Genomic DNA, 22755 nt, shown 5'->3' with positions numbered 1-22755 from the left:
AGAATTAACATAATTTCTAAAAGCATGCTGAAATGCGATATTCAGCTGTGGCTATTCAGAGTAATGATTTTAGTCTCTCTCTCTCTCGCTCTGCATTTATATACGTGCATACAAACACACACACACACATTTTATATATATATATATATATATATATATATATATAATATATATATATATATATATATATATAATGTGTGTGTGTGTATGTGTATTATATATCAGCGTTTTTACATACCTCAAGGAAGTATGTGCAGAACTGCTACAGTACTAAGATGTTTATCCATTTCTGAGTAGAAGACATTTGTTTCAACTATATTAATGGTATTCATCAGGGCTTCTCCAGATTCACAATGGAGCTGCCTTCTGAGTTATAGCAGTGTACAGTAAAAAGAAAATGAGGAAGTTTTGACAAAAAATTAATATATTTTTCTGGCTGGGATAACTTTCCATTAATCCACAGCTCCGGAGAGAGCTCCTAAAAGTCCGCAGGCACCCTATGCCAGTACAGTTTGCAAGCGCCTCAGTGGCGTGATCGGTATGGTCTTGACCTGCCACGTCAGTGGCCGCGAGTTAGATTCTCGGGCATTCCATTGAGGTGTTAGAGATGTGTATTTCTGGTGATAGAAGTTTACTCTCAGTCTGCCTCCAGCACCCGCAGGGTTAAAACGTGTTCTCATGACTGCCTAGTATCCGAGGGAAGTAGCCCGTGAGGTTTTTCAAAATCTTTCCTAGATTCTAGGTCATCGGCATCGTGCTGGCCTCTTTTTTTCAGTGCCAGCATAGCTAGGTTTATATGCCACCCTTCTTTGTGGCAAAACTTCAAGAAGGAGTAAATACCATGATTCAAAATGAAGATTAAGATACAAGACAATAGTCCCAAACCGCACGACGAGTAGACGGCTCAAGATATGGCAGTGCATAGGCGTCATCCAGGCTAGAGTCCAAAGAATAATCCACGCCAACACAGCATTTTTTGTCAGTGTTCACGAAGATGATTCAGAAAAGATTCTTAATTCAGAGAACAGGAAAATTTTTCGAAATGAAGTGTTTGAAGTAATAGGCCCCCCAGAATATAATTCCATGAAAACTATAGTAGCAAAATACCTAGACGCTACAATGGTAGAATACGGAGAAATCGACCTTAAAGACAGCATTGAGAGGAAAAACGAATGGTCCGCAGTGGATGAGGTGATAAGAATCCAAAACAATTCCCACGTCATGAAAATAAAGTTTGAAACACCGCAGATGGCAAAGAGAGCCATAGAAAGAGGATTATTTATAGCCTACCAATACACTCCAAGTCAACATATTGAAGAGGATATATTTGTAAATTTGTCATTTTGCTACAGATGTTACTCTTGTGAGCATCTGTACAAGGAATGCCCTAAAGATAAAAACTATAAAATATGCTCTGAATGTTCATCACACGATCATACATACAGAGAATGTAAAGAAAATACAAAAAAAAAATGTGTACTGCAATCAATAACATAGAACTTTAGCAGCGAAATTAGGAAGGACCTAATAAAAAGAAAAATTCAAGAGATCAAAGCAAACAGATATGCAACATCCACTACAAACAACGGTACAATTTACGCCAAAGTTACAGCCTCCAATACGGGAAATTGCCAGGCTAATGCAAATAACATCCAGAATAAGTAGAATACAAGAATCATGATTATAATAAATTTAGCAATTAAACTGGGACTGCACCAAGAAGGATTCTACCCCTCAGTAATAAACAACATATTAGAAGATAACAATTTACCCACAATACACTTCTCTGAAGAAACAATAAACATGATAGCAAGCACCATGAAAAGGAACAAAAGACAAGGAAACCGTACAAACAAAGCAGATTTACAAGCAACTCAGGATACGTAAGGATATGTAAGACTGCACACAATATGAAGAAACACAGCAGAGAGCTCAGAAGACGACTCCTCATCAGATGAAGACTTCATACCCGGAAATGAGCCCAATTCGGACTCGAACTGACCAATCCATCCCTCAGTAATCTACAAGAAACACAGCATCAATCAACAGAAGAAATACAAGCCTCACTACTAAGCTTCTCGGATTTCTCCAGTTCTCCCATTGTACAAAATCCACCGGGAACAACTTCACTATCAAAAAATACCACGCCAGTAGCCAAGAATACCAGAAAACTGAAAAATGAAGAAAAAAGAACACAATTATTAGATCACTGTAACTAATGGACTCAACTCTGCGAAGAATTGAAATAATTCAACACAACGTGAAATCTTGGAAAACCAAGAAATTTGAATTATACAATATTATATATATATATTATATATATATATATTATATATATATATATATATATATATATATATATTATATATATATAGAAGAAGACCCCGACATAATATTAATCAATGAGCAACGGTATGGAACGAAATGAAACTTTGAAAATGTTTGGATATAATACATATACGCAAAACTTTGCTGATGAACCCTTTGCAGGAATAGCAATAGCAATCAAGAATAATATTAGACATAAGATAATAGACGATTTCCAAGACGACTTTTTAGCAGTCCAAATTCAAACTAACAAAGGACCAATAGTGATTGCTACAGCTTACAAGCCGCCAAGACGACATTATTTCCCGCTTCCAGATGTAATGAAGTTAATGAACAGGAGGGAACCTACCTATCTCATTGTAGATTTAAATGCCAGACACCAACTATTTGGATACAGGCAATCTAATTACACAGGTAAAGAAATTGTCAGATTAATAAATAAAAAGTATATCATGCACTTAGGACCTGATTTTGATACTTTCGTAGCAAATAACAGAAAAGGAAAGCCAGATATGATATTAGGAAATAACAAAATTCACCTCAATATTGCCATTACAGGAGGGCCAGCAACCTCCTCCGATCATATACCAATGGTAATTACATTGTTAACAAATCCAATAATGATTCCATCCTTAGAAATACCAAATATAAAAAGAGCAAGCTGGGAATGCTTCAAAAATTAAATAGAAGGAAAAATTAGTAGACAACCAACAAAAAATTCAAATGAAATAGAAATAACAAAAGAAATATTGACGAAGAACTTGAAGAATGGTATAAAAATATAGAGGAAACTATAAAAAATCATATACCCATAACTAAATACACAACACTTCCACACCCTATTAGTAGTGATAAGTTAAAATTGATACAATGGCACTACAACAACATCCAAAACACAGTACTTATAACAGGTTGGAACAACACATTTATGAGAAGATATGTATCCTTACAAGAACAGTTAGTACAAGAAAACTCAAGATTATATCATCAAAATTGGGAAGACTTAATAAAAAATACACAAATACAGTACAGTAGCCCAAAACATTTCTGGAACTCCGTTGCAAGACTGATGGGAAGCAAAACTAATACATCGCCATACATGAAGCATAGGAATGGGAAAATATATGATGACCAAGAGAAAGAAGTACTGCACAAGGCCTACTGGCAGGAAATATTCCAAATAACGCAGGAGGATAACCAACATGAGACAATAGTCAATGAATTCATTGAACAACATAGACACAGAACGAATCCGCATCATGCAGCTGACATTAACAGACTCAATGAAGACTGCCCTCTGACAAAGAAAATAGAATTATGGGAAATCAAAATAATAATTACAAATTTTAAACACAAGGCACCAGGAAGAAGTGGAATTAACAAGGTCATAATTCAAAATTGACCAGATATTGCACTTGAAAAATTAAGAGAAATATACAATTGGGATCTCTCAATGGGATATTTTCCCATTCTATTCAAGAATGCAATAATGATTTTGTTACCCAAACCAGGAAAAGATACGTGACAGGTAGAGAATTTTAGACCAATATCATTACTAGAAATACCTGGCAGAATATTTGAAAAAATAATTCACAACAGACTAGTGTTGTTCCTAGAAGGCAACCGGCTACACAGTAAAAATCAATATGGATTTAGAAAAGGAAGAGGAACCCAGATTGCAATATCAACAATATATGAGAGCATTGCACTGTCACAAAGAAGATACCTATGCAACCTAGTATGTAGAGATATAAACAAAACCTTTGACAAAGTATGGATACAAGGACTTCAATACAAAATATTACATCTCAACCTTCCAGGCATATTTGAGAAAATACTATGCAACTTCATCAAAGATCGAACAGCAGCAATCAAGTCACAAAATTACATAGGGAATCCATTCCCGTTACTAAGTGGAGTCTCACAAGGAGGTGTACTCAGTCCAACATTATTCGTATTATATACATCAGATGTGACTCCACCGCCAGAGTACTGTACTGATGTCTGCTTTGCAGATGATATAACTAAAATGGTTATACACCCAGAAAAACGTACAAGAAGGGACCCAAATTTGAAAAGACAAGTAGCACAAAAAACAATGAACCAAATTGAAAGAATAAATCAATTTGAAAAGAAGTGGTAGATAAACACAAATAAATCTAAATTCCAATTATAGTATCGGTATCTGCATACAAACCTGCACAAACAATGTTAGACCAACAACCAATGAATTTTACTAAAAGTACAAGAATACTAGGATTGCAATTCGGACAAAGAGGAATATCAAGACATGTGAGAGAAAGGCTAAGGATAACAAGAACACAAAATACAAAGCTGAAAAGGTTTAAGAATATGAACACAACTATCAAAATCCATTTCTACAAAAGCCTAATCAGACCAATAATGGAATATCCACCAATACCCACGTGCTTAGCATCGACTTCCAATATAAGTGCATTACAAAAATTCCAAAATAAGATACTAAGGTCTGCAGTGAGAAACAAACAAGAAGATGACGATCTGAATATAGAACAAATACATAAAAAATACAAAGTAGAACCAATTAATCAGAGATTATACAGACTGGCAACCAATATATGGAGGAAACTAGTTCAATACAATAGTGAATTAGCAGAAGAATAAGGGGCAGAAGAGAGAAACCTTGACCCAAACAACACAGACCACAGATGGTGGAGAAGACTGTCTTCATATATTCATCGCGATGAACCTCGACCATTATACTATTATAAAATGTCTTGTGAAAAAGTAATATGTAGAATTTACTATGTAGATATAATGCAAAATCATTATGATAATTAAAATTAAGTTTAGTTAGAAAATTGGAACTTTATTAAATATGATTATATTATGTAATAATATTCAAAATATGTAATCTGTACAATTCACCATGTCAATATAATGTATAATCATTATTGCATTATGTTAATATTAGTTAGAAAATTATATCCTTACCCAAATATAATTGTGGATAAACCACACTTTACATTACTCTTATTAATACTTAACTTTCCAAACTATTCCCTACCACAGTTACCTATCAGCTAAAAAAAAAAAAAAGTTCACTCTCGACGTGATTCGGAAGACACGTATAGCCGTTGGTCCCGTTGCTTAATAACCACTGGTTCCACGCAACGTAAAAACACCATACTCAGATTTTATATGTGTCAAGCAAGCTTTTCCTAGGCTTCCTTGATCTTCCCCCCCCCATCCCATGGTGACTATGTTCCCTTACACAGGAGCATGAGTGCCCAACCTAATTTTTACTGGGAGGCTTTCTATCCTCTTCTCAAGTCAATTTTGCAAAGTATTCTGGCCCCAACTTCCTTGGGTCTCTTAAGGGCAAGATATTTCCCATCACAAGGGTGAATATTGCGTTTGGGTGGCCAAAGACCTCCAGCAAAACTCCCCTGTAGTCCTGGTCTCCCTCATACTGTGATGAAGCAGTCTCTCCACATCCATCCAAAGCGTTCTGGTCTTTCCACTTTTCAATCATGATATTCTGGCAGTTTTTCTTAATTTTCTTTGCTAATGCGCATGAATTTTCTACCGTTAACTGGCAAACCTCCAAATGTCTCAAGTGCTTTTTCACATCTTCAAGGGGGATAAGCTGTTTCAACCATCCTTGCCATTTTTAGCCTACTCTTAGTTTACAATGGAATTGCACTCTAATTTATTGCAGAGTACAGACAAAGAGTGATTGAAAAACAAGAAAACGTTAAAATTTAGAAATTTTAAGAGTTTATAGTTTTGCAAGTAATTAACATATCTCAAATCAGGATGCCTCTCCATGAATCCCCAGCTTCAGAGATCTCCCCAAGATGCCTCGTTCCACTCTTCTGAACCTAAATCTGTAAAGCAAGTTCGTCCAATACTCCGTGGATCCTCCAGAGGCGACAGTCGCCCACAGTACAAGGGCGTCAGTGCTCAGTACAGTTCATATTGGAAGGCTTTCCATATCCCTTTAAAGTCTGACCAGCAAAATACGCTAGCTCCAACTTCCTCGAATCTCCCAAGGTTAAAGATTTTTCCCGTCACAAGGTTTGGGCATGGATGTAGAGAGGCTGCTTCATCACAGAATGATGGAGGCCATGACTACAGGGCAATGCTGCTGGAGGTCTTGGCACTCCCAAACCTGACATTCACCCTTGTGATGGGAAACATAATTACCCTTGGGGGATCCAAGGAATTTGGAACTAGTGTATTTTGCTAGTCAGACTTTAGAGGAGGATAGAAAGCCTCCTAGTATGAATTGTGTTGGGCACTGATGCCATAGTTTTGGGGAACATCATCTCCTTTAGAGGATTCAGGGACTGGGATGCCAACTTGCTTTGCAGATGTAAGTTTGGAGGAGTCATGTAAGCCTCTCGGTGTGAGCTGAGTTGGCATGGGGTGGTTGAGGATTTTTGGAGCTCTTTCAGGAGCTGGGGGAATGAAGGAGACGCATATTGAAAGATTTGAATCTTAAATTTTCGTTTTTATTTTATAATTTTTGGGGCGAAGAAGATGGGTGGTTGAAGTATTGCCGCTGTTGTGTTTATGCCTCGTTTAATATTGGAAAAACGATTGGACGAATGTAAAGGTTTGCCAGAAAATTATAAAGCCACATGTGTATTATCGCTTCATGAAAATGAAGAAACGTTTTGGCAGAAAATCATATACATAAATATGATATATATATATATATATATATATATATATATATATATATATATATATGTATATATATATTTTATTTTTTTTTTTTTCATAGAAAAAAACTTTCAAATATTGATTATTTTGCTGTTATATTTCTTCTGCCAGATCAGCGTTGTAGGCGCCATAACCCTGGAACGTGTCGTAACACTGGAAATAATTTCTGATGAATATAATTGAAAAGCGCCTTAACCTTGGAACATCGTTGAACCCGTCGTAACCCGGGGACTACCTGTGTATATATATAATTATATATATATATAATTATTATATATATTAATATATATATATATATATATATATATATATAATATATATGTATATATAGATATATATATCTATAGTATATATATACTATATATATATATATATATATATATATATATATATATATCATAAATTTCTCTCAAAGACATTTTAAATTTCAGTATATTTCTTTTACTATAGAGATGCAAGTATTTGTTTACAGCATGGATTGTGTATGCACACTTACTGTGTACCAGTTTGGACATGCCTTGCAGAATTATTAAATAAAAATAGAAACGAATTTTGGTAATGATTTCTCGCAGTTCCCATAATTCATGTTTCCATTACTAACTTTCTTTTATACGTAAGTTTTTGCTTACACTATTAAAAATTGTAGAACATTGGTCAGCCAATCGTCGTGGCATATGGAGGCTTCGTTATGTCCAAAGCCTATGAAAGTTGTACGCCGATATTTTCATCCTCTTAAGTTTCCTGTAACTTCGAGTCTTGAGCAAGAATTTTATGCTCTCAAATTTTGAATCTATATTTAAAGCAAATTCTGTGGCAATCTGTTTGGCAGTCTGTGAGCTCAGATTTTGTAGTTTTTATTTTTTATTTAAAATTTCATTCTTCTGTTAGTTTTCGTGTAACTAGTTTTCCTTATTTAATATTATAATGCATCAGTTTCTAAGTATCAAACAAAGTGATACCATCACTGTTGCTGGTGTGCAAGTTAAAGTGCGTGTTCTTCTCCTTATACCAATATTTTCCTTTACCAGTGTAGACTTAGACAGTACTTGAATCATGGTTAATCGGGTTAGACATGATGTATTTAAGTTTATTCTAGTTCAGGGCAGTAATTTTGATTTTAATAGAGCCCTTACACACGAGGACACTAGTGTCCGCCACCGGTGTCGGACACTAGTTGCCTCCCATATTATCAAATGGAGCCTTTCACACGAGGCAACAGCAGTGTCCCAAGCAGACAACTTCCGGGCAACAGATATTTCGGTGTCTCGCTCCCGAAACACGTGGCGGACACTGACGGTTTCCCGCCATTCTTCCGACTGAGGTGTGTGAGTGGCTCACTAGTTGCCAGGCGGTGTCTTGAGCAAGGACACTAGTGTCCGACACCGGTGGCGGACACTAGTGTCCTCGTGTGTAAGGGCCCTAAGAGTTAAGATTCAGTACGTACATTTAGAATACAATTTTTGCATAGAGAAGGAAACTACGCTACTACCGCATATTACATAGAAAGTCAGTGTGCCCAATGGTATGCCTCTCTCTGAAATATAGTCAGAATCAAAGACCATTAGCGTAGTCACTGCCTAGCTATATTCATCACCATTAAACTCTGATAAGTGGTTGTAATAAAACTGAGGTCAGGGGGAGTAGATGCATTAGAACACTTGACGGACATTGGCTTCTTTAGGCAAACGCCAAAAAAAAGCTAAGTATATCTTAGATTTAGCAGACCAATGAGCTGATTAACAGCTCTCCCAGGGCTGGCCCGAAGGATTAGATATTTTTACGTGGCTTGGAACCAATTGGTCACCTAGCAACGGGACCTACAGCTTGTGGGATCCGAACCACACTATATCGAGAAATTAATTTGTATCACCAGAAATAAATTCCTCTGATTCCTCGTTGGCAGAGCTGGGAATCGAACTTCGGGCCACCGGATTGGAAACCGAGCGCGAAAACCACTCGTCCAGCGAGGAACTTGGGCAAACGCCAAATTAGACTGGTTAAATGCAGGGATCTCTGGAAAGCCCCTTCAAAAGAGGTTAGTGTACATTCTGAATATTAATAGGTGAATATTTTCTTGCGCACAGTTAACTTACTACTTGAGCATGCCGTCTGATAATAAAGAGAGGCCCATACTCTGTATTTGGAGAGAAAATTATCAGGAAATTACAGGTCAAGTAAACAATTACTCCCTGGTTTCTTAATGAACGTGTTGTCAAAAAAAATTCCTTTTCTGTGGTATTGTGGCCTCCTTTCCTAAGCATCTACACTGATCCTCCCATGCCAAGTCGAAGACTTCATAAAAAGATCTAAACTGCAAAAGTTGATGTTTGTGTACAGACATGTCTGACTTAATGAGCAGTCCCCTAAAGCAGTAATGTTGCCTTAAAAAAGTTGAACTATTCAGTTGTTCACATCACAGGAGTTCAGAATGTGTGCGCAGATTCATCAACTCTAGGAATCTCGTCTCTGAAGAGTTCTGAAAGGTTTCCAGTATACCTCAATATATATAGTAGATTCTAGACATGACTGAGAACCACATCATAGTATCTCCTGAAAGCCAGCCTTTGCATGATTGGAGTTTATGAAGGGGGAATCTTTCGTAGGTTACTAACATGATTTTTCTTATGGAACACTAGAATATGGACTAACATTGTGTAGAATTTTTTAAAAATCTTTATCCCTCATGAAGTACGTAAAAGGCCATCATCATAACTTTATCCTCTGCTACAAATCAGTTGTGCCCAGTGAACCATCTCCGTTGCATCTGTAGAAGTAAGCCCTTTTTCTCATTTCTTTGGTGTCTTAGGCTGACTTAGCAAGGCAGAAACCTTTAAACGGATCCTTTAATTCTTCTTGCTATTGCGACAGACTTGTTTCCCTAGGCCTGAATCAGATTATTTTAAATTCACTATAATCATTCATGTTATTACAATTTGAACATTTTTCATCAGCAAGGGCTTCAAAACTTTCCGGTAAGAGGCATAGCTAGAATCAGCCCATCTTTTCCAAGCTGTAAAGATGTTTTCATGGAAGCTTCTTTGGCAGCTGTTGAGGTATCGTTTATTGCTTAAAAGATCCATCGGGAATCGCCTGATTGCATTTTTGTGTAATTCCTTCTGCTTTGATCCCCTGTCAGTGGTGTTGCATTCACCAAATTTCTGCATGCTTAATTCCCTTTCAGACCGGTTTGCATCAGTCTACAAAATCCATCCATTGTCAATAGTATACTCTTTATGCTCTTACTCCTCTCATTGTACAATGTGTGATTTATATGAAAATGGGTATTAGTCCATGTGTTAATCCACGATCCGTGACTAATTTTGTACCAAAAGTGTACTTTGGCGCCAGGTTCTGTCAACCTTCTAAGGGTATCCTCGGGTTTTCGCCTCCAATATGGTAATGCACTTATGTATTAGGAAACTTTTTTTAATAGGGACCAATTTCTGCTGAAGACTGGGATTACACTGTAATGGCTACTCGATTTTTATCATCATGTTTGTGCCCATCAAAAAAGGTGACTGGGTCACTTTTATTATCCTAGGCATTCATGTAAGTGGCGTGCCTGTGCTAGTTGTTAGTCTGTATCTTTTGGCTGATGGATCTATCATACAGTTTTATGAGATTTTATTTCTAAGCCTAGACTTTTAATAAACTAGAGCTGACTGAGGAAATGTACCTACTTAAGATACGATTAATTATTTGTTGTTTTAGGTTTATCATGATTTCATATGAATTCCGATGCGTTTTAACCTAGCTTATGTGAATTGATGCTCCGTGAATCTTTAATGATAATCTGTTAAGTGTCAAGTATGTTTAGGTTTCTTTATTGACAAGATTATCGTTGCTTATCTCGCATTCAGCATAAAAAGTCCTTGGAATAAGATTCTCAATTGCTTCACTGAAGTTTGGATGACTACGCATTCATAAACTGGAATAGCAATCAAGTTACAGAGTTGAATGAAGGCACAAAAATAAACTTCTAAACCATATTTTTGCAATTCGTCTCTTGCCATTAATTTCAGAATTGTCTCGAATTTAAACCGCGACGTTATTCAGAAGGCTTATTAAAAGGTATTGAAAACCAGGCTAAAATATTAAGTGTCACAGGCATACTAAACACAAAACTAAACGTTACTTCCAAAATTGACAAGAAGCAAAGAGAAAAATCCACCTCGAACGAGGTGATAAATCTCTTTGAAAATCAGGCAAATCTATTTTCATTTGCGAGAGGATTTATTTCGGGATTAATTCAATGTATTACAGGAATGAATATAAATGGATGGTGATTACCATGTCTGGCAGCGAAGCTGACCCAAATGAAACCCCCCAAAACTGGGATGGGATTACCAAAATGAAAGCTCCGTTGCCTTAAATGTCACCGGAACGATCCGAATTAAGGGCTTGGTCCGCTTTCCCTTGAACCATTTCACCCACTTTGGCTCGAAATTTAGAGCCGGATATGTGAATGTAGGTTTGGTTTTCTTCCAATTCTTGAAGTAAGTTGGGAATCGTTTGGGATTCCTTAAAATATTTCTGCTTGCTGGAAGATTACGAAATAAACAAAATAGAAATTGATAGTTCGGTGATCACGAGATCAGACCGAAGTAAACACAAAAGGAAATGGAAATTAAAACAAAATTAATGAGGCGGAGGATGTGAAAAAGTTTGGAATAAGGAAATCTGAAAAGTGATATAGAATGAAATGGTTAAATCTAAAGATACTGCGTGAAATTAGAGAGAACTGGTTGGTACACTTGATAGTTTGGAAATGAGGTTAGCTGAAATGGTGTACAAGGAAAGAAAGAGAGAGAGAGAGAGAGAGAGAGAGAGAGAGAGAGAGAATGTCTCCAGAACGATGACTTCACAGAAACAGAAGGAAAATGGTCCCTCGTCGATTGTACTTACTTGGGTTGAAGTAATTTTTGTATTCGGAAGATGCATTTACACGACGTCGTTCCTTTTCCATTCAGATGCTGTTTAGGTGACATAAAAGATTTCCTTTGTCCAGTAGTTCATTTTGGACTTCGTTCATGGTATCATGTTACATTTTTGCTTAATTCCATTGTCCCACGTAGGGAGTCGGAGCTGAAATACTTGGGTATCTCTATATGCCAAAGTAAATCCTCTCTCTTTTTACTGAATACTCAACCTATTAGTTCCATCATTGTTAGCTGACGTAACTGCTCATTTGTTACATTTTCCAATTTCAAAGTCATTTAAAGTCCTTTCCTCCGTTTTCTTGTATTAAATTTTGTGTGTGTATTGTCTTGCTGCTGATTTTCTAGCGCCTTCCCTCGCTTAGAATATGTGGTTTGGACGAAACAGTGCCCCCTCCCCCCCTCCCCGTCCCCGTCTGGGATGGAAAGTGGACCGTGCTTGCTGGGTACATAGATCTGCTGATTTAGTTTGATTTCTAAACAAAAGGAATAGCTTTACCACCCGTTTCTTTGAATACAACGAAAACTTTTTTTTATTTTACTGTAGCTAGTAGCATGCTGACAACACTTATACGAGTCCTTCAAGAACAGATCAAATAGTGCGAGACTATGAGGAAATGATCCATGAACTAACGTTATATAAATTCTGCCATGTGAGGTTATTTAGCTCTGATTTCCTGTGTTATTCGAATGAATATAAATGAATAGCGATTACCTTGTCAGGCAGGGAAACTGACCTAAACTCCCCCCTCCCCGTCTCCCCCTCTCTCCCCCTCCCCCTCCGCCGCCACCGCCTCCCTCACTTCCCCATCCCCCGAACTGGGTCCGGAATTACCCCAAATGAGTGCCGTTGCCTCAAATGCCAAGGGGACTATCCAAATTAGGGATTTGGACCCCCTTTTCAGTTGACCATTTTGCGCACGTTCGCTTGTAATTTGGGCTGAGCGTTTGAATGTAAATGCGGCTTTCTTCCTCGTCTTAAGAATCGTCAAGAGTGGCTCTGGTTTTCAAATTGTGAGATGATGTTCGTGTGATAGTTTGATCTTTCCTCTACTGTATTTGATTTCGGTAGTATTTGTTTTCTCATTTTTCTTCCTCTTCTTAGCATTCACTTTGAACATAGCGCAAGTCAGGCACTTGCACACAGAAGACTCAACAGACACGTCCTACTCGCGCGACAAAGAGTAAACTGGAAGACCATCTAAACGTACGTCGAATTTCTTGAATCAGAGTAGTCGTGATCCGCGACAATTCGTTAGTTGACTGAGCGAAAGAATTGGCATGTGAACGTAAACCTTTTTGAATTAATTACTCGTGACATAAGCGTTTAAACGTCAGTATTTTTATTTGGATTGTAATTTAATAAGTGGCACTTTCACTATAAGAATTCTGCCCGTGGTACAGGGTGTCCATAAAGTTCCAGTACCATTACAAGTATTTATTGCTCAGAATGGTACTGGGACTTTATGGACACCCTGTACTTGAAGCAGACCACACTTGGTGACTGCGGAATTAGAGAATGCGACTTCTTTACAAGTAAATACGTTCGTATTTATTTGACATGACTTATATATAGGAATTCACGCATGTTCTTTGCCGGCATTCAACCTATGGAAGATAATTTGAAAAATTAACTTCCAAAATACTCGTCGGCATTACGTGTTACTTTGTATTAACGTTTGTATAAAATTATTACTGTAGCAAAAATCTTTCAGAGCCAAAATATTATTTTTTTATTTAACTGTATAGTCTTTACCTTATCGCCAATCTTTGATGATACTCTTTAGGTTTACATGATTGAAATTTTAACTTGAGATGTATTTACTACATTTTTCTTCCATTTTTCTTTATTGAAGTTTCATTTCTCATTCTTAATATTCTCATTTAAAGTAATTTCATCCAGTTTTTTTTTTAAAGTCCGTTTCATCGAAGTTTACATGTATTAACAAAAATCTTCATTAAGTTAATAGGTCAATGAATCACTTTCTAAATGTCTTTTGGACCTTCATCGGTTGTTGCAACAGATTTCAAGCCCAATAAGAAAATTTTAATCTAATTGAATGTGGAAAATTATTTAAAGTTCAGATTTTCCCAAGGTAAATTACCCTTGGTAAATTATCCTAATGTTGACAAAATTTTATCGTAGTTACCAAGGGAATATAATACTGGGACTGCTTTACCAGAGGTGCAGAAAAATGCCAGGCTAGTTTGAGGGATGCCACAGGGAGGTCAGAAACTGCATAATGAGGATCCTATAAAACTAGGAAAAGCTTATTATTTCACATTCTTAGACACACCAAGTATTTACCTTTAATACAAAACTGGCGCACTCGCCGTTCTTGTGTGGTGTGTTTGACTAAACAAAGTCCTTGAAAGTAAGTCGTTTAGATTATGAACTTCTTTCTTCCAAACATCTGTTATGTGCTGCCTTAGTAATTTAGTAGTGCAATTTTTCATCGTTTCATAGATTCGTTGCAATACTTGCCATTGCGTTTCATAAACATTGCCGTGTGTGAATGACTGGCAGTTGGATGCCAGATAACACCTAATAATTCAAGTCAGTTAGTACTCATTACAAATTTGCTTGCGTTTCACACACACACACACACACACACACACACACACACACACACATATATATATATATATATATATATATATATATATATATATATGCTTACATTTTAAATACCTTTGCTAATTTTGTTTTCACTTTCGTAGGAGTGTTAAATTTTTGTGGTTTACATTTCATACGCATTACAAATTTAGATTTGCATTTTATACACTAGTCGCAATTTTGCCATTTTAGCTGGAATGTAATTCTCTTTGCAGTTCATTTAATTCGCTCGTCGCATTTTTTTTCCATTTCATAAACTTTCCGTAATTTTAGCCTAATTTAAAACTCGTTGTAGTTTCTGCATTGGGCTTCATACAATACTTATTTGTTTTCAGTATCATAGAATATTTTCTAGTCTTTGCTTTGCCTTTATAATACTCAATGGGATTTGTGATGGGCACGTGGTACTCTCGTTGCAATATTTGACCTCGATTATTAGATTTGTTGCAAGATATTATGAACTCATTTGGTTGCAGCAGTATAAACCAACCATCTAGAGTCTCAATCTTGCTCCTACAAGAAATAGGAGCTCTTAAAATGATCTCAGATTAGGAAAAAGCAAACAAAACAATTTTTGGTAAGCCAATATATCATTCATAATAATATATATATATATATATATATATATATATATATATATATATATATATATATATATATATATATATATATGATATACTATATATATATATATATATATATATATATATATTAGTATATATATATATATATAGTATATATATATATATATATACTATATATATATATATATATTATATAGATATATATATATATTTATATTTATAGATATATAGTATATATGTAATATCTAAATATTATATAGATATATATATATATATGTATATAATATCTATATATATATATATATATATATATATATATATATATATATATATATATATTATATATGAAGTACACGAATTTAACGGCTTTCCAGGACAGCAGATATGAAGGTTTTGTTAACCAAGAACATATTTGGTCGGAAACTCGACATCGCCATGTTTTGCACCAAACCGTGTGGAGGAAATAAAAATGTTGACGTACCTCCCCTAAAATTTTAGAAATTGCTTTTGGCCATAATGGTCCTGATGGTAATGTGGTTAGGTTATCACCGAACATGATTCCCAGACAACGAGGGCATTCGTCTCGTCGCTGTGGCCCCCATACACAGTAGTATTTTTCCTCCGTGGTTTTTTTTTTTTTTTTTTTTTTTTAGTATCTCCCCTCAATTCATATTTGATCTAAAAATTGTCAGAAAGGAAAGCGGTTGCCGCACGTTCAATATTCAGAATATATATGTTATATTTTGTACCCTTATGGTCCCCGTAAGTGCCTCGAAATGGCGGTGCCATTCCATTAAATTGACCGTTTCTTTTTTCAAGATATGAAGCTGCTTAAATAAATGTCTTCCCTTTCATGCTGCGATTTTCATAATACCCGACAGTGCTCCCAGACGGAAAGATATAGATTGTCGAGCTTTTATTATGTATTGAAACGCGTTGCGACAGAAACTGACAAAGGAAATGGCGACCTCTGATTCATTTCTGTTCCCAAACCGATGTTATGTCTTGGAAAATTTTCGTACGTTACATCTCGAGAGCCGTGTTTTATGGAGTGTTATGCGATACGGTTTGGGTAGAAAAAAGAATTGTGGGTGCTCCTGGGTAGGGACAGGGAAATTTTATGCGTCCTTAAGTTGTCGGGTTTTATTAGATCTGGGACTAGCGTAACTACCTTGATGACACTCAGGGTTGTATTGTAGAAAGTAGGTTGGCACTTGACGAAGTACTGGTTTCTTTTGACGAATTTTTGATTCGTTTGATAATATAATATTTCCTTGGAGTCTGATGAACTTTCAGCAGTCATTTTTTCTGTATGCTTTTCTGCTAACATTGTCTTGCCTAAAAACTTGATGGATTTTTATAAGATCATGAGTAATCCCGTCTCTGGTCAAGCGGATTTTAAACAAATTTTCCAATTATGTAATGAATTGATCCTGACCCTAATTTTAAACTCTTGAAAAGTCGGTAGTAACATCCCAACCATTCTATGAATTTTGTTCGTGTTCCAGACTTGAAACATAATAAGAATTTAATAAATTTTTGTAATCACCCTCAGGTACCCAAATCATCATCGGAAACGCATCCCTCTTTCTGGTTATTGGTGGATATGACAAGCAGCCTTTCTTTACTTTTCTTTTTATCTGTTAGTCAGTTGTTTAGGTTAAATGTTTTCGACCCCTGATCACTATTGCTGTGTACTTTTTTCTCAGTTCTTGTGGAATCTTATGTTGAAATTAACATTTTGTCCAGGAAATGGCTGTAAATTTGGTCGTAACCAGAAATACAGGTGGGCCCTTATAGGCTTCTTGCTTCCTCACATACAGAACTGGGGCACACTTCACAACCACAGAACTGGGGTACACTTCATAACCACAGATCTGGGGTACACTTCACAACAACAGAACTGGGGTACACTTCACAACCACAGAACTGGGGTACACTTCACAACCACAGAACTGGGGTACACTTCACAGCCACAGAACTGGTGTCTAGATTGACCGACCGAAATTGTTATACTTAACTGTTGACAGTACAGCCATACAACTGGAGTGCACTTCACACAAAGAACAGGAAAAATATTTTTGTTATACTTTACTGTATACTTAACTGTATACAGTACAGCTATAGAACTGGGAAAATATTTGAATTATACTTTACTGTACCCATTACAGCCATAGAACTGGAGTACGCTTCACCCACACAACTAGAATCCCTGAGTTGGTCGAGATTTGGTAGCATTTACATCAGACATGGCTCCCAGCCCTGGGATGCGGTCTTGTTGAGCTGGCACTCCAGTAAGCTTGTAAGTGTTGTGTATGGATACAGGTATTGTCTTCGGAACAACAGCATTGTGGCAAGTAAACTCGTTTGACCGGGGGCGAAGGCTTAGGTGCCAGTGGCAATACAAGGGTTCAGATGTTTGATGGTCTGCCCTTTGTGAGGCGTCTGTTCTGGCTTTCCCCTCTTTCTGTTTCACTTACCGTTAGCTTTCTTCTAACCTCTTAAATTTCTATGTCAAATTCATGTGTTGGGTTCCACCAGCGACCTCTCTCTCTCTCTCTCTCTCGTTGCGTCTTAAAATCATTTTTCCGCATTAGATTTACTTCCTGTATCTTGTTTAGCTAATGATCAGATTACAGGAGGACGTAGTTTAAGTTACAGATGAAACGTTACGGCAAGGCAATGCAGATGTAGATGAATGACCAAGGGATTTTTAGTACTGCCTACAGTACACCGTTTGAGCCGCAGTGTGGACCTTAATTCCTCTTCCTATACACTAGGAATATTCTAGCAACAGAAAAGATTTAGGGATGCTCCGTTCAAGTGGGAAGCTTCTGTAGCTGTCTTCTATTTATTTATCTCCTCTTGTCTCATAAGAGATGGGTAAAATTTCAGTTGTGAACCTTCTCATACTTTTGGATTGATTTCAGTAAAACGTTACTTTTATTCCATCGCAGTAATTAACAACTCATCTGTTAACGTAAATTTATCGTACTGCATCTTCTCTGTTGCATCTTCTCTGTTTAAATGTACCACGGATCATATTACCTTGCTTAGTAGCGCGTCAGTGGCGTGGTCGGTATGGTGTTGGTGTGCCACCTCGGCAGCCGCTATTTCGATTCTCGGCCATTCCATTGAGGGGGTGAGAGAGGCGTATTTCTAGTGATAGATGTTCACTCTCGACGTGGTTCGGAAGTCACGTAAAGCCGTTGGTCCCGTTACTGAATAACCACTGGTTCCATGCAACGTAAAAACACCATACAAACAAAACGAACAAACCTTGCTTAGATACTTTTCCGAATGGTATTATCAAAGCCGTGTTCTCTCAACACTGTGCACGATTGTAGCCTCTTTATTGTGGCCTTCCGCAGTCTTGGTGTTCGAGTCCCCTTCCTTGAGGCTGCACTTACAGGCATTTTCATTTGGTTATTACCTCCATAAAGTTTAGGTTTTTCTTTCGGTTTATCAACTTGTCTGATCTGTCAGTCTTACGGTAAGCAGGATTACACAAAAAGTCCTGTTTGCTCAACCTTGGCGAGAGACTAGCGGCTTTCGAACGTCCATGTTTATTCTTCTACGTTTATGTCATTACATTTTTTAGCATAATTATTAATTGTAGTAGTAGTAGTAGTAGTAGTAGTAGTAGTAGTAGTAGTAGTAGTAGTAGTAGTAGTAGTAGTAGTAGTAGTAGTAGTAGTAGTAGACAACATTCTTGTAGAACAAAAAAAAAATGCTACCAGTTTGCATTTGATGCTTCCACTGAACAAAACGTCGTATGCAAAGGTATGAAAAGAGTGAGTACAATTAATTTATAATAATAATGAATGGTCATAAATAAAAAAATAGAATATAAACAGTAAGTTATCTTCAAAATACTGTTTATATTCAAAATACTTATTTCTGACAATTCATAATTATAAATTAATCATGCTCCCTCTTTTCTTATTTTTACATACGACGTTCTGTTCAGTGGCAACATCAAATGCAAGCTCATAACATTTTATGCAATTAAAATATTAATAATGATGATGATGATGATAATTATTAGAACTCGTCCTCATATTTTCCCTTCTTTGGGAGGGTTTAATTGTAAATTGTATACGCGAGCTATTGTTACCAGCTAAAAGGGAAGCGATACCATTTGTTTCTACGTATTTTAAAAATAAAAGTTGCTTTGATCGCAGCAGTTCGACGAAATGAACTGATCTGTAGAGTAAGTAAATGTTCTCGTTTACAGTCGTGCATACCCGAGGAGGCTGCATTATTGACATTGTTGCAAAATAGCACTTATTGCAAGCACTTCACGATGTCAATTTATTTTTCCTGCATTTTCGCAGCGATTCAAAACTGGCCGTGAGAAATATCAGATGTCAAGCAGATTAATCCACGACATGCGTTAGATTTCAGATTCTTAGAATTATTGCAAGCATCACTTTAATAGCAGTGATTTTGCAATAACTGTGTTTTCCCTGTATACCAGATCTTGGCAAAATTAATTCTCTCTTGCGCAGTGTAAAATGCATATTTCAGTAATTATGAGATGGATAGTGTGATATGGTAATGTTTTGGTGGAATGTTTCCACTAAAAATGTTTAAAATTTCTACAAATTGCCGCTGAGCAATATTATTGTTTGCCTTAATTTACTATCCAGTAATTTTTTTAGCAGCTCAAATTGCGATAATTCAGTTTTGAAGAAAAGCGAGGTTTTTCGATACTTCCGAAAAAAATATCTTTGTCTTTAACCCATTCTAGGAAACGTGAGAGAAACATCGTCACGTGATTAAAATTTCTGCCAACAATCGTTTTTCTAGATAATAGTTGCTTGTAAGATGAGGTTTAATATTAAACTGCGAAGCTGTCAAAATAACGATATAGAATCATGGATTGTACTGCTCTTCTTGGGTTAAGTAGGCGCAATTTGGGGAATGAACGTGGGCTACTTGCTATATTTTATCGTAAGATTTAAATGTTATTCTCATGCTTCCATTGAACTGGAGTGGCCCAGGAAAAAAAAAACCACACAAATAAAAAAAATAAAAAAAAAATGCAAACAGTCACCGCATTCATACCTTAACTACTGAATCGTTGATAAGGCTTTTGGTGAAGAAATGTTCCGAATCATAAGTCGCTTAATACACCTGCACTGGAGGTTCATCAGTAGTTACTTAGATCTTTCTAATACTTCCAAATGAAATATTATTTTCACCTAACCCGAAAGTAAATCCCATTTTCCCCTCCCTATCGTTCCCCCATTTCAGTCAGCACGACCTGCCCATCTCATAATACACTGATCCTTCCTTTCAGCTACCCTCACCTGTTTTTCGTACACTGCATAGTATATTGCATCTCAACAATTTCAGCCTTGTCATGTTCATTGAAATCCTGTACCCTTACTTCATTTATTGAAAGAATTGACCGAACAATCCTTATATATTGGCTTCAGTATACACTTCCACTCTCTATCTGAACTTTGGCATGTATGTACCCTGCTTGCTTCATTGCTTCGCCTTTTTTGTGAGGTCCCCCATTTCTCTTCATATCCTCATTTATTACATTTATCCTCAAATGCTTATGTAGATAAACAGCTTCCAGTTTTCTATCATCCATCTCAACATTAATTTCGCCATTCTTTTACCCCACAATCTTATTATTGCGTTTTCAAACATTTTAAAGCCATTTCACTATTTTCTGCAGTTTTTCTTCGCTGTTCACAGTCAGTAAACCTTAACCATTCAAAACTGTGTCTAATACTAATTTTTCTAATCGAAGAACATTGCATCTGCTCTGCATTTACTGCCCTGTCTCTTCACTTCGGGCATCAAACCATCCATTACGACGTTAAAGACCCATGGATAACTAGCCGGTTACTCTACCCCTCTAAGTATTTCACTGCATGCTTTGCTTCCATGATAAAAGCATTGTCTCTCTAGTGTTATCCTCTTAACCCTTTCCTGGGTCCATTTACGCCACATATTTTTCTTTTCCACATACTTTCAATTTTTCGCATAAATGTTTCAGAACAAACCATCTTCCTATCATTAAACCCACTTTGTTCTACCCAGCTTTTCCTTCTGTAGTATGTCAGTTTCATAATATACAGACTTGATATTTTTTTGTAAATTATGTTCGACTACCATAATTATTCCTATGTATGAAACCTATTAGTGGGATAGAATATAGAAAGGGAAGGTGCAAAGTGTATAACCAGGAAGTTAATATGCATATGAATGTAACTTGCAGGCAGGAATGACTCTCGTGAAGTAAATTTAAAGTCTTCGCCCAACCATTTGCAATCGACGAAGTGGCATGAGGGGAAGTGGGAAGTGCCATAAAAGTGGCACTTTAGACTCCGTCTCTATTTCGAACACCGCCAAGAGGCGTCTTACTGCACAAATGAATTGGTCTCTCTTCCATTCTTGAATTAACAGGTGGAAACGAAATTATTAAGGCGGCTTTTGCTGCTTTCAGATTTTCGCATTTATTCCTCGTTTCCATTAGCCTACTTTCTCTTGCTCTCACATTATATATATATATATATATATATATATATATATGTATATATATATATATACATATATATATAAAGTAATTCCATGGAGGAAAATGAAAAACGAGAACTGCCGAGATATTTCGTTAAGGCCGAAAGATCTCGGCAGGTCTCGTTTTTAATTTTCTTCCGTGGCATTACCTTTATTTATGCATAGCATCACGTTTTATATATTTCGTGACGAAGTTATTCATATATATATCTTTATATATCTATATATATGTGTTTGTGTATATACATATATATGTATTATGTATATATACACTATATGTATATGGTGTGTGTATATATATATATGGATATATATATATATATATATTATATATATATATAGATATATATATTTAATATCTATGTATATATTATATATATATATATATATAGTATATATATATATATATATATATATATATATTATATTATATAGATATATATAGAGATGATTATATAGAGAGAGAGAGAGAGAGAGAGAGAGAGAGAGAGAGAATAAAAGTAGGCCATGACAAAAGTAAAGGATCTTCTACCTTTATTCTAAGGCATTTCCAAGTAAATTACAGACGATGGAATAAAATACAAAGAAGACTCAGTTCCATAAACAACAATTAAGGTTAAACAGGTATGTAAATATATTTAATGCCTATATAGGTCACAACATTAGCGGTATAGTGGTTCTTCAGGATACTGGATAAAATGAGAAGAGGCAGAGGACATGACTAGGATTGCTTATATTCTTGAGTTTCTCTTTTAAGTCTCCTGGTGCAGAATGGGGTCAGGAGTGTGTAGAACTGGCTTGAAGGAGATTTGAAAGAGAAACCTAATAATCAGAATCATTCTAGCTTATGTCTTTTGCCTCTCCATGTTTGATCAACTACCCGAGATGGCACACTTGTTCCTTCATCTAAAGAGTAGCTACCTCAAAAGTATTATCCTTTGTATGTCTTAAAAATGGTTTTATACCATCTGAGCCGTCTTTAGAATTGTTTAATCCATTAAATGTAGTGCTATTGAAAAGGCCTTTTAAAGGTTAAAGG

At 36.2% G+C, this 22755-nt stretch overlaps 1 protein-coding gene across 1 annotated transcript in view; it reads left to right on the top strand.

Moving 5' to 3' along the window:
• Positions 1–21509, top strand: part of LOC135212030 (uncharacterized protein DDB_G0271670-like) — a 25100-nt gene extending 3591 nt beyond the window's left edge. Inside the window, exons 2-4 of the mRNA XM_064245331.1 lie at positions 6126–6276; positions 18778–18959; positions 21418–21509. Of these exons, the coding sequence (XP_064101401.1) occupies positions 6126–6276; positions 18778–18959; positions 21418–21509 (425 nt within the window). The remainder of the gene's footprint in view (positions 1–6125; positions 6277–18777; positions 18960–21417) is intronic.
• Positions 21510–22755: the final 1246 nt, after the last annotated feature.

This window comes from Macrobrachium nipponense, chromosome 19 (assembly GCF_015104395.2).
Source record: "Macrobrachium nipponense isolate FS-2020 chromosome 19, ASM1510439v2, whole genome shotgun sequence".
NCBI lineage: Eukaryota > Metazoa > Arthropoda > Malacostraca > Decapoda > Palaemonidae > Macrobrachium > Macrobrachium nipponense.
The sequence above is the reverse complement of the archived record's forward strand: the minus strand, read 5'-3'. Positions and strand labels throughout refer to the sequence as shown.